This window comes from Tachysurus vachellii, chromosome 1, assembly GCF_030014155.1.
Source record: "Tachysurus vachellii isolate PV-2020 chromosome 1, HZAU_Pvac_v1, whole genome shotgun sequence".
NCBI classification, from domain to species: domain Eukaryota; kingdom Metazoa; phylum Chordata; class Actinopteri; order Siluriformes; family Bagridae; genus Tachysurus; species Tachysurus vachellii.
Genome location: NC_083460.1, coordinates 29,484,148 through 29,496,310, shown reverse-complemented (window position 1 = coordinate 29,496,310; position 12,163 = coordinate 29,484,148). Strand labels below are relative to the sequence as shown.

Below are 12,163 nucleotides of genomic sequence, written 5' to 3'. Positions count from 1 at the left end.
GTAAGTCTGAACTCAGAAGTTGGATTTCACGGTATTTCCAATTTTGGATTTTGACATTAGAATCAAATTCGTTATTTTTACGTTTTACGTTTTTAATTTTAGTGAAAATTTAAAACTTTTGGAATTGACAGTGACTTTAGAAATAAATCCGTTATTTTTACTGGTTTGGTGTAAATTCAAAACTTTGGAATTTAGAATAAGTCGGAACTCTAATTCAGAATTTAGGCTAAGTTGTAATTCGGAAATCGTAAGTCAGAACTCAGAAGTTTGAAAACAATTCGCAGTTACAGTACAGGATAGGGGAAATTCGGAAATAATTCGGAATTGAAAGTCTTAAGACTGAAATTGGAAGTCGGAGTTCAAGTAATTTGCAATTTTAGGTTTTGACTTTAGGTCATGAGCTTTGGGTCATGACCGAAAGGACAAGATCCCGGATACAGGCGACCGAAATGAGTTTCCTCCGCAGGGTGGCCGGCCGCTCCCATAGAGACAGGGTGAGGAGCTCGGTCACTCGGGAGGAGCTCAGAGTAGAGCCGCTGCTCCTACGCATCGAGAGGAGTCAGCTGAGGTATCTCGGCCATCTGTTAAGGATGCCTCCTGGACGCCTCCCTGGGGAGGTGTTCAGGGCATGTCCAACCGGGAGGAGGCCCCGGGGAAGACCTAGGACACGCTGGAGGGACTATGTCTCTCGGCTGGCCTGGGAACGCCTCGGTATTCCCCCGGAAGAGCTGGAGGAAGTGTCTGGGGAGAGGGAAGTCTGGGCGTCCCTGCTTAGACTGCTGCCCCCGCGACCTGGCCCCCAATAAGCAGTAGAAGATGGATGGATGGATGGATGGATGGGTTGAAAAGCTTGATCTGAATTGAATGGAATTTTCATTGCGGATTTCGCAAGTCGACAAAAAAATTAAACATGGTTTATTTTAATGTTACAAGAGCATCATAATCTTAGAATTTAGAATTACATTTTTTAATAAACTAACTAACTAAAATAAAATAAATTTAAATTAAATATTTATTTTCCAAATCTACAGGGAGCCGCAGCAGAGGGATGAAAGAGCCACTTGCGGCTCTGGAGCCGCGGGTTGCCAAACTTAAATTTATTAATGCACATGTTTATTACTAAATTTATGTAGATTTGACCTGTATCTTCTACTTTGTATATTTATTCCAGGAAGTAAATGCAGTGTACTTCAGTATAAATACTATAAACACACACACACACACACACACACACACACACACACACACACACACACGTTTTATTGATTTGTATCATAGAATATAAGTATTTTATATGTCATTGACTTTTATGTTCGTTTAATCCAGCTAATCCAGCTCAGGCCTGTCTCCATCTAGTGGCAAAGCCTATAAAAACATCTATTAAAGGTTCCACTTATTAATAGCCATATTTTCCCCTTAACTTTGTTTACCTTGTACTGTACGTCTTTGGATACTATATTTCTAACTACAAACCTTGGGTCAACTTGTACTCTATAAAAAGTTTGACTTGACCTTTTATGAAAATCATTAAAATTTTAATTACCCTACTTAACAATGTGATTGACATTTAATCTCTGTGATTGTGACTGGCATAATCAATTTTGCTGTTAACCGCCTATAATCACTTAGAACTGTCATGTCTAAGTGACCTTCAAAGTCAAAATCCCTGCAGTACTAGGATGCATAACCCTGCAAAAGCTATAAACTGGGGCTCATATTCATTAAGATGGTAAGAATGATCTCAGAAAGCTCCTAATTAAGCTTAAAAATGTCTCACTAGGATCCTTAGCTTAAGAGTAATTCAGGACCAACTGTGAGCAAGGAAAATACAAAAATGTTTATCTTAGAGAGGAAGCAGGGCTGACCCCTTTGCTAGGTATGACACATTCTTTTGAAGACTGTGATTTGTTATAAAATATTAAAAAATGAGCGTTTTTATAATATTGTCTATTATAAACCTTCACTTTGTGTCTATGTTAAGATATTTGAGGCTATATCGTGTAGGGATTACGTTCGTGACCGATCATATTAGATATGCTAACATCTGTATGTTACAAATGACTGCAGAAATGTCATTGTGCTCACATTTTTAAAATTTTCATAGAATTTCGTCACTAGAAGTAACTCTTTGCACTAAGAACTTACATGAATACAGGCCCTGTTGTTTAGAATCTTAAAACGGGTATTTGTGTGTGAGGTTACTGTCATGTAAACACATTAGTGGTAAAGAACAAAATTTTGGACTGTACAGCAATAAATGCAAGAAGTTTTCAGGTTGTTAAGCATCAATAAGAAAACCACTAATTGATTTGTACACAGATTTATTTCATCATTAAATTCTCCACACTGAGCATACAGGACCATCTTTGTGATAGAATTAATGAAGATAAAATTTTAAGGCATGATCTAGAGGATGGTTACGGAATGTTTCAGCACACTGCAGAAAAATGTTCGAGAAAAAGTCTGTAATGTAAATGTATTGAATCATTGAATGATCATACACAAAAAAGAGGGATGCACTATTTTTACCCATTAATCTATTCATTTTACATTGAGGAAAAAACAACCAATTTAAAAGGAAATTTATTTGAACAGAAATTAGACATCTTATAAATTACATCAAAATGACTCAAATTTCAAAAGAAACGATTGTATTAATTAACAATGATTTAGCAAATAATAGATGTTAATGTTGTATCTCTTCTGACTTTGTTGGAAGTCTTTGTTTGGGCGGACTTTGTCTGTCCATTGTAAAGTTAAAGCAGTGGTTATGCAGGACATATTGCTTCACTATTAATTCCCACACAATCAAATGGAGAGGAGATTCCCTGTCGATACACAGTTAGCTGTTGGAGACAAAGGTTAGCTTTTAGTTGTGTTAATACAAATATTTCAAATGGATGTATCCTCAAAGATAATAGATTTATATTTACATATATTCTATTGATGTATGCTTTTAAATAATGTGCAGAAAAAATGTAATCAAGTGAGACATAAATCAAATGTACCAGACCCATACCTGCATAATAACAGAAATAATTATGAAATTATTGTAGGGAAAAATTCTTTCTGAAAGCAGTCTGTAAATCTTAGAGTGAGAAACGTTGTTTATGGCTTTACCTCTGGAATTTTAACTTCAAGATCAAATCCTCCTTGAGCCAAAGGCAGAAGTGAAGCTGAAACTTCACGTTCAGTATTTTTCTCATGTTTCTGACTGAACCCCCAGGCATAGGATGCACCTGGGAAGTACTGCTGAACGCTATAAAGAATTAATTGAAAACATGTAATATGTATAAGCAGTTATAATTACAATTATAATTATAAGCCTCGTAATGGCAACAATTTAGGAGCCTTTGCACTAAATCCTGTGGTATAATAGCAAATAATTTTAGAGAGATATAATACTCCAAGTGAAAGACTTACCTTTGGCCAAATGTTTGGAGAAATGCCGGAACATTTCCCCAGTTCATTTCTGCAATGATAGTGGGCTTTGATTCTTTTTTGGCAGAAACATTTACTCCTACTTCATATGACTGACACTCAGCTCCCCATTTGAAGCGGGTCTAAAAAATATATAAGAATTTAATAAGAAAAAACTATTACAGAGAGTGAATTGCTGTTGAATTTGTCTACTATAAATGCATTCACCATTATATTTAAAAATCCAAAGATTTCCCACTACATGGGACTGACAATTAGACAGTTATTTTATTATATGAAGTTAATTTGAATGACAAAATTTCATTTTATAATATACTATATTATTTTTTTCAAAACACAATTTACCTGCACTGAAATTTTTCTTATATACATGCATCTTCTTAATTACACACAAGTAATATATATATATATATATGTATATATATATATATACATATATATATATGTATATATATATATATATATATATATATATATATATATATATATATACATATATATATATATATATATATATATATATATATATATATATATATATATATATATATTTCATATTTTACTTAAACATAAATAAACAGACAGAAATGAATATTGTTTTCCTTTGCTATGATCCTCTTAATCTAATAACTTTAATTTAAAGATGGCAGTGTGAAAATCTCATAGATGGCTACACTATGTAATTTCTTGTTGTTGTTGTTATTATTATTTCTTCTATGAAGCTCCCCTTTGACATTTTTCTTCTTAATATCTAACAATTCGCATCCCGTTTTATTACCATAGCTCCTGTTTGAATCTTGTCAATATCAGCATCAACACATATTTTCCAGTTGGCCTCTTCAGCAGCCTCAGATATAATGATTTCGATTTCATCCTTCTGTGTGTCTGATGCATAATACACCATGGCCTCATAACCCAGTGGCTTCACATTAGGATTGAGAGCCAGCACTTTCAAAATGATCACAGGATCAGGAGAGACATCAATACCCTACATTATAAACATACATTTCCAACTGCAGTTGAGGTTATTATTATTATTATTATTATTATTATTATTATTATTATTATTATTATTAAGTGATATGGTTTAGAAACTTACCTTATTTTTTTTTAATCCATGTATTAAAGTAGATTTTTTTGTTTCCTAAATGCAAAGAAATAAGTCTCGTAATAGTTATAATAGTGCTAGTGTGCAAATCAAAAAATAAAATAGAAATTTTTTACAATACCTTGGATTTTTCCTGATTGACAGTCATCCCTGGACTGTAGTGTGAAACGTGTTTATGAGTCCCAGCACTGATCAGGATTTTGATCTTTTCTACAGGCTTAACAGGATTGACTTTTAAAATATGTATTAAGGAAATGCGTTAGCTAAAACTACACAAATTGTTTAATGCAGTTAAAAGATCCAGTGTGTCATAGAACGTACCTGGTTGGAGTTGACATGCAAATTCAGTGTTTCCTAAGAAGTAGTAAAGAGGGCGGTCTTTAAGGTTTTGGACTCGTGTAGCTTCTAGATCAGTGCACACTGCAGCACCATAAGAGCTTAATTCTGCACAGTACTTCAGTTTTGGTTGGAAGATCTCCAGTGGTTCAACCTGGTCCCCAGAAACACGTTATAAATTTACTGGATATTAGGAAAATGTCTCTTTTGACTATGTGGTTTTGAAATATACATGGTACCTGATAATCTTTGGAACTTTCTGAATCTTTCTCTGTGAAACGTTGCTCTGGATCTCTGCGCTCTGGTATCATAGGAGTCATTTTAGCCAGCGATGGATCTTCAATATTTCTTGACACTGCATATATGTTGAATCTGTAGAGAGAAGAAAATGCTACAGTGTTTAAGGATTTATGACATTGTTGAGAATTCAAATCCCAGCACTACTAGTGCAAATCACGCTTTTACTCTGGAGTAAAACATACTTGAGTTTGAAGAACTCTGTTGTTTTTTTGCATGGAGGGAAAGTGACTTCATAATTTTTCTCCTTAAAGTTCGTTTTAAAGCTAGCTCTCCAAGGTAAAGACATGGTTGTCTTGCCAGTCAGCTGGACACCAGACTGAAAGAGATTTGTATTGATCCCATGGAAAACAAAATAATCCATTGCCACTCTGAAATGAAATATGAAGTCATTATTTATTTGTGAATTAAGACCTACAAATCAAATCATTGTCTAAAGAAATGTTTAAAAATAAAAAATTAAAAATACCCAGCAAATCCATCTGTTTCCACAAAAACATCAGTATTTAACAGCTCCTGTAAACTTTCCTTTGGAGGTGGGTCAATGTTAGCTTTTGCTGAAATGATAAAAGTATTGCAGTCTGTGTCTTAGTTGGATGTTTTCTTTTATAATATAAAATAATCTAGATACACCAGAATAAGAATAGTATTACCGTTTACAGTAATAGCTGGTAATGTAGAATAATATTTGCTCATTTCAACTGGTAGGCCAAGACAAGTTGGCTGAACAAATCTGGTTTCAAACATAAGGAATGATTTTGTCCAGTGCCATGAGATTCCTTTTTGTAGTTGTTGAATTAGATACCAGATTATATTGTCGTTATTTGCAGTAAGACTCACAGACTTGGGAAATAAGAATTTTATTTTAATTCTCAACAACAACAATAAACTTACATAAAAAATACAATACTGCAAACAAATGTTTTATTTCATTCAATATGAAGAGTCTAATATGTAAAATAAAAAATGTTGGTCACTTACCTTTAGGATCTTTTGAACAACATCTTTATTTAAGTCAAAAAACGAGACCTCTTGCCCAAATAATCTCAAAAATACTGATAAAAGGGGTTTATTTTCAGGGAGTGACTGCCAATCTGAAAGCTTTAAAAGGTAATGGACAAATGATTCAGTTTTGTCTGTAACATCAGTGAGAAACATCACAGCCAAATATATAAAAAATATGCAAACTAATTTACTCACAATTTTCATAATAGCTGCAAAATCAGTAGCTCCAAAATCTTTGGAAATACCAGGTCTGTCTATAAATAACTCTTTCAGACCTTCTGCACGAACACCAAGCTGTGAATTTATGGATAGAAATTCATTAGTCACATCCTTTACAATGTGAAAGAGAATGAGCCATTGTTAAATGATGTCAAAATGTGGAACTTAATTACATCAAGCGTTTGAAATACTCTTCCAATGAAGTAAAGCTTTCCATTTGAAATGATTTCTGTGGGAAAGACACTTGTACCATTTTTCAGCAAATACAGCACTCTTGATGTGCCCGTCAAAAGGTCATCTAATGATGAAAACACAACACAGTCATATATAAACAAGATTTTCTTAAGCAAAATTTAAAACATGACCGAAAAAGGTGGTCACAAAAAAAGAATCAACAACAGTGTGGCCAGTGTCTGATGTGAAGCCAGTACTGATTATGATAAATGGTTGATTGAATATTATGAATAGATTTTTCCTATAACAGAAAATCCTGAAGTTATTTATCATCTTTATTTACAGTATTAAGTGACACATCATACTTTTTAATGGTTTGCTTTTAAGGTGAGACATTATTCATGTGCCAACCTTTTACTTCAGTCAAGTTGGAATAAGCATTCAAAACACAGCTAAACAAATGCTTGTTTCTGTGTTTTGTTCACTACTGTTCATTACTTTACCTAAAAGCAAAAGTAGGCTTAAGCATTGCCCATTTGACAAAATCATGACATGAGAATTCAACAGTGATGTGGTATAATAAGATATAGACCTGCTGTAGATAATCATGCTTAAATTAGGGACTGTGAATGTTAAAGTATGTGAAACTGACAATAATGCCATACAAACTTTTACTCCAACTTACCTCTGAACCAGTTATAATGTAGTGCATTACTTAGTCGATAACTCAGCCTGCCAAGCTTCTGAGAAAGTATTTTTACTGCGATGTTACAAACAGTTGAGCTATGTGAGAAACGGTATAAAATTTTTTTAATATAGAATTTGAACACTAATTATATTAACCATATTAATAAACTAAATAAAAAGTATAGTGCTCTTACAGGTAACGATCATCAGGGAGGTGTGACCTTGCTATGCCTCTGAGTTGTGAGTAAACAAAGCTTGCAACTTGGAGGTCTGTCTCATGGAGCAGAAGCTCAGTCAGTACAGAGATCAGAGCTAGAGATGGCTTTGTCTCCAGCAGGATGACAGATGCTAGCATTCTGATTTCAACAGCAACAGTTTTTTGTGCAAATATGGTGAGGACAATATCCTGAACCTTAATAACAGAATATGAAATGTAAGCTTGTCATCATGGCTGCTGTACAGAACTCATTCTTGGAGGTAAAACAAAGAAGTTCTCAAGTATATGACAGTAAGATACTTCAGATATGAGCAGTTTTATAGTTAATCCTGTTAGAAATATGCTAAGAAGACAGTATACATTTAAAACATTTGAATGAAAAATGTACTGCTCTGATTGACAGGAGAGAGAATAATTCCAACCTCTCCACTCAGAGAACAGTGCAGTTAATATTACTTGTATGAAAGCTCAGCAAGTTTACCAGTATACAGTGGGGAATGTGCAATCATTCATTCATTCATACATTAATTCATCTTCAGTAACCATTTTCTCCTTTGTCACAGCTACAAGCGTATGGTGACTTATACATTTTGCATGATATAAAATTAAGATTCAGCATCTCTCAGTTTCCAAGCAAAACTTCAGAGCTACTACTTCCAGAGCATAGGGGGAGTAATGAATTTGGACCTAAAAAAGTAAGGCTGCTGATTCTTACATTATGTGGATCTCTGATGGCGAGGTGTCTGAGGGTCTGAACAGCCACACTCTGAACCCTAGTGGGGAGGCTATCAGCTTTGAAAGAGAATCCAGGAAGGAACTTCATTATGGTCTTAAGACTTAATGGATGTCCAGCATTTCCCAAGGCCTTCAGAGCAATCACCATGTCTTCATCAATGCCTTTAGTGAGTCCATTAGTGGCCATATCGAGCAGCGGCTGCAAAATGAGAAGACAGCTAACATAATTAGCACACACCAGCAGACAATCTGATAAGAAGTGGCTTTATAGAGTAGTTAATGTCAAACCTGCACTGCGAGAACTGGGCAGGGATTCACACGGTCACACACCCTGTATACCAGAGAACTGTATGAAAGGATTACAGTGTTCCATAGCATTACATGAGACTTGCTAAACGGGATGGTCAAAAATTCCTATAGGGGAAATGTTGACATGAGGAAGGTCAGTAAACAATTTTATTAGTATTATATATCTGATGTGACCCAACACTACCAAGTCATTACCTTTGCCATTTCTACTAAGTCAGATTCAGCAGATAGATGGTTGAATGCCACAAGAACTGCCTGTCCAGCCTCATTTGTAGAAATGTCTCCAGCTTTGAATCTGTTCTTTAGAAATTTGAGTACTCTCCCATCTGGCACCTCAACAACTGTATCCAGAAACCATCTCCTAATAATAACCATCATAAGGATGTCAGGAAAACATAAGGAGCTTTCAAACAAAAAAAAAATCTCTGGTTCTTCTTCTACAGCAAATGTGTTAAACATATGGCTTCTAGGCTGAGTCTGGTTCATTAAAGGTTCTAATCCAACCTGCCAAATTAATAGAGAATTTGATTTATAAATTAAAATCAGCTTGTGGATCTAATATGTAACAAATTGTATTCTGTTTATCTGACCTATAGGTGATATATGTTTTTGTTGTACAATTTTTCTGTATTCAAAATGCACCTCATAGATAAATGGCAATAAAAGAACACATTTAAGGGGAGTTTTTGATGTGTTATTAATCCATTCCATTTGACACAACTGGTCTACAAGTAAAGCAAATAAATACCTGTGCTCATCATTTACTGATAGCTGTTTCCACAAAAGCTCCAGATCTTCATGACTAGTTGCACGAAGCAACTGAATAAGCTCAAGAACATCAGCACTTTTATCAGCATCCACTTGGTAGATATGAGCCTGAGCCAAACTTTTGACCAAGTCTGCAATCTGTAGGGATTAAAATTAGTCAAAGCAGCTGTAAAATTTTACACTTGAACTATATGTCTGATTTGCAACACTAACCCTAGGGGCTGGGTCAGTTAGACTGATCATCAGAATTGGCATTGGCCCCAGACCTTCCTCTGCCTTGTAAATCAGATTTCCTCTGCTTTTCACCTGACCTGTCACAGGTTTACCAGCAATGTCGGACTGTTTGAGTAACTCAATGTCCCAGCTGTACATGAAACACACAGTTTGCAGATGTTTCATATTAGTATTAGCTTTTTACAACAGTGCTAACCAGAAAAGCATCTCAGGTTGTACAGTATTCACAGCATGTCAAGACTAAGGCTGATGGGCAGAATCTGAGACTACATTGGGAAGGAAACAAGGCAGGTCAGGTTTGCCAAATCCGCAAGAAACACATTTATAAAACTTACATGGCTTTCAGTTTAGAATTGCCACCCTTCACATTGAATGGAGAGAAGTAGTGCCTTTCTTGTGCAGAGGCCTTTGTAATGAGACCACCACTTCCCACAGACTTTATTGTATATGCATATTTCACAGTAGCAACCACATTTTCACCTCTCTGTAATTCAACATAAGTGAAGAAGATATGTATGAGTTCTTTGTACTTCATAGTATACACTTTATTTTTGCTGCATTTCATGGAAACTAATACACACCTCTCTGGTCATTTTACTTTCTTGGGCCAGTGCCATTCCTTGATATATTTCTGCTTTTTGATGGCAGTTTTGAATGTCAATGCTTTGGGTCACGTATAATTCATTATCTGCTGCATTCTCTTCAATAACATATGCACTGTGACAGATACCATGAATTCCCACCTGAGGAGAAATAATAACAAAAGAAACTTGTGTGGTATCGATTAACTTGTCAAATAACATGACATGAAGGTGTCATACCTCATCAAGCTCATAGATCTGCTGGGTGGTTTTGACTGTAACATGCAGGAACTTTAGAATACCTCGCACTATGTTCACAATCGTGTTGGAGACGTCAGGTGCTGTTTTAATGTCAATAACTTGTCCTTTTGAGTATTCAAAAGTGAAGGGTTTGGTGAGTACTGTTGCCAAACGTTTAGTAAGATGTGGTGAGACTTTAAAAGAGTCCTCTCCTGGGATTCCATTAAACTCTTCAAATGATACTTTGGTGATCTATATAATTAATAAAGTAATAGGAATTACTCACAAAAGTTAACTACAATAACCTTAGCAGAGAAATTTAACTGAAAGTTAATTATACTGAAATTCTTATTTACTGCTTATAATTGATGATATTATTTTTGTTTGCATGCATAATATGGCATTTGCTAATTATGCTAATCATGCAAATTATTGATAGTTTGATCAATATTAATCGATCAATTATTGATAGATTAATGGTAAAATGTATATACTTTTACATATTACATGGATATTATTACATTATTATGACATTAAGCATACCTGAAATAGAAATGTTTGTATTGATACTCCAATGATTTTAAAGTTGCACTGTAGTTTTACTCCAGACTCAGCCAGGCCTGGTGTATCTTGCCCGATATTCACCACTCCTTCATATTTATATTCATATGTCTTTTGGGGGTCCAAGGTGGGCTCTGAAATGATTGCAAGTAGAATGAAGATGCAACATGAATGCATGTGTGTCAACAATCACAACAATTCTCTCTTTGTGGATACATTATGTGCATTTACTTTTACATTTACATTTAATGATATGTCAGTTGTATAATCATGCAACAGACATATTTACAGATTTAGTTGAATCTGATTTTAAAAACAAAACAACCCAAAATGGTTACAATATTTCCTGGTCTCCCATAAACCAATATTTGGTCAGTATGAACCGGCTGTGTGTACTTATTTTAGGGGCTATTTTATCAATCACTGACCAATCACAGCACAACTTTCTAGGTAGGTGTGGTCAAACTCTAAAGGTGTGGTTAAGTTCTTCAAAAGTGCCTTGACAAAATGCCTATGTCAAACACATTGTTTTTTTTCGACATGGCCCGCACACAATGGTTCAGAATTCACCTTTCACCATGTCACCATGAGATTCTGTATATATGATACACGCTATCAACATCAACATCACCACCAACACCCCCCCCACCAAAAACATAATAATAATAATAATAATAATAATAATAATAATAATAATAATAATAACTTACCATAGTTCATGCTCTCACTTGCTGGCAGAACAAAAAAAAAATAACAGTCTGTTTTAATGTCTGTTTTAAGTAAATCCTCACGGTGTAGAAAAATAAACTACAAGCAGGTAAAGCATTGATAGTGCACTCAAACATAAATATTCTTGTTCAAATACGTGACAACGTGCCATTAATTATCAGCAATTTACAGTGATACTATTTACAGCATAAATGTTTATGTTTATAAGATACTTACCAGCCAAGGCCACAAAGAGACAGAAGAGAATCCACCGCATGCTGAGTGCCAGAAGTGAAATCACCTGATTAGGCAGAAGCTTATATATATGGCTGAAAATCCTCCCTCTCCTCCCTTTTTTATCTGCTTGACTTAAGATGATATGCCCTGCTAAAATTCTCCTTGACGTTACCTATATTAATGTATGCAGATGTACAGGTTAAAATTTTAAACCTTAAAAATAAATTTGAAGACAAAACACAGTTTAAGAAGAAAGGATAACAGTGTAGCTTGTTGGGAGATGTACTGTTGGTGAAATGGCTGTAC

General features: G+C 34.7%; 1 protein-coding gene across 1 annotated transcript; it reads right to left on the bottom strand.

Annotated features, from left to right (window-relative positions):
- Positions 1-2,692: 2,692 nt before the first annotated feature.
- vtg3 (vitellogenin 3, phosvitinless) lies at positions 2,693-12,116 on the bottom strand. Its single transcript, XM_060881706.1, has 27 exons — positions 11,858-12,116; positions 11,623-11,643; positions 10,895-11,046; positions 10,352-10,603; positions 10,112-10,273; positions 9,866-10,014; positions 9,510-9,660; positions 9,277-9,434; positions 8,724-8,889; positions 8,508-8,633; positions 8,200-8,418; positions 7,462-7,679; positions 7,266-7,363; positions 6,580-6,704; positions 6,383-6,481; positions 6,164-6,283; positions 5,836-6,025; positions 5,652-5,739; positions 5,368-5,553; positions 5,125-5,257; positions 4,871-5,039; positions 4,671-4,780; positions 4,541-4,585; positions 4,220-4,429; positions 3,424-3,563; positions 3,121-3,259; positions 2,693-2,846 (listed from the first exon to the last, which is right to left on the bottom strand). The coding sequence occupies exons 1-27, from the start codon at positions 11,895-11,897 to the stop codon at positions 2,769-2,771; spliced, it is 3,744 nt and encodes a 1,247-aa protein (XP_060737689.1). The 5' UTR covers positions 11,898-12,116; the 3' UTR covers positions 2,693-2,768.
- Between the last annotated feature and the right edge of the window lie 47 nt (positions 12,117-12,163).

Coding starts and splice junctions, on each gene's coding strand:
- vtg3 (XM_060881706.1), bottom strand. CDS start 11,897: ATGCGGTGGATTCTCTTCTGTCTCTTTGTGGCCTTGGCTG. Junction 5,740..5,835: donor ACCAGCTATTACTGTAAACG/GTAATACTATTC, acceptor TTATCATTTCAG/CAAAAGCTAACATTGACCCA. Junction 3,564..4,219: donor AGATTCAAACAGGAGCTATG/GTAATAAAACGG, acceptor TATATTTTTTAG/ACCCGCTTCAAATGGGGAGC.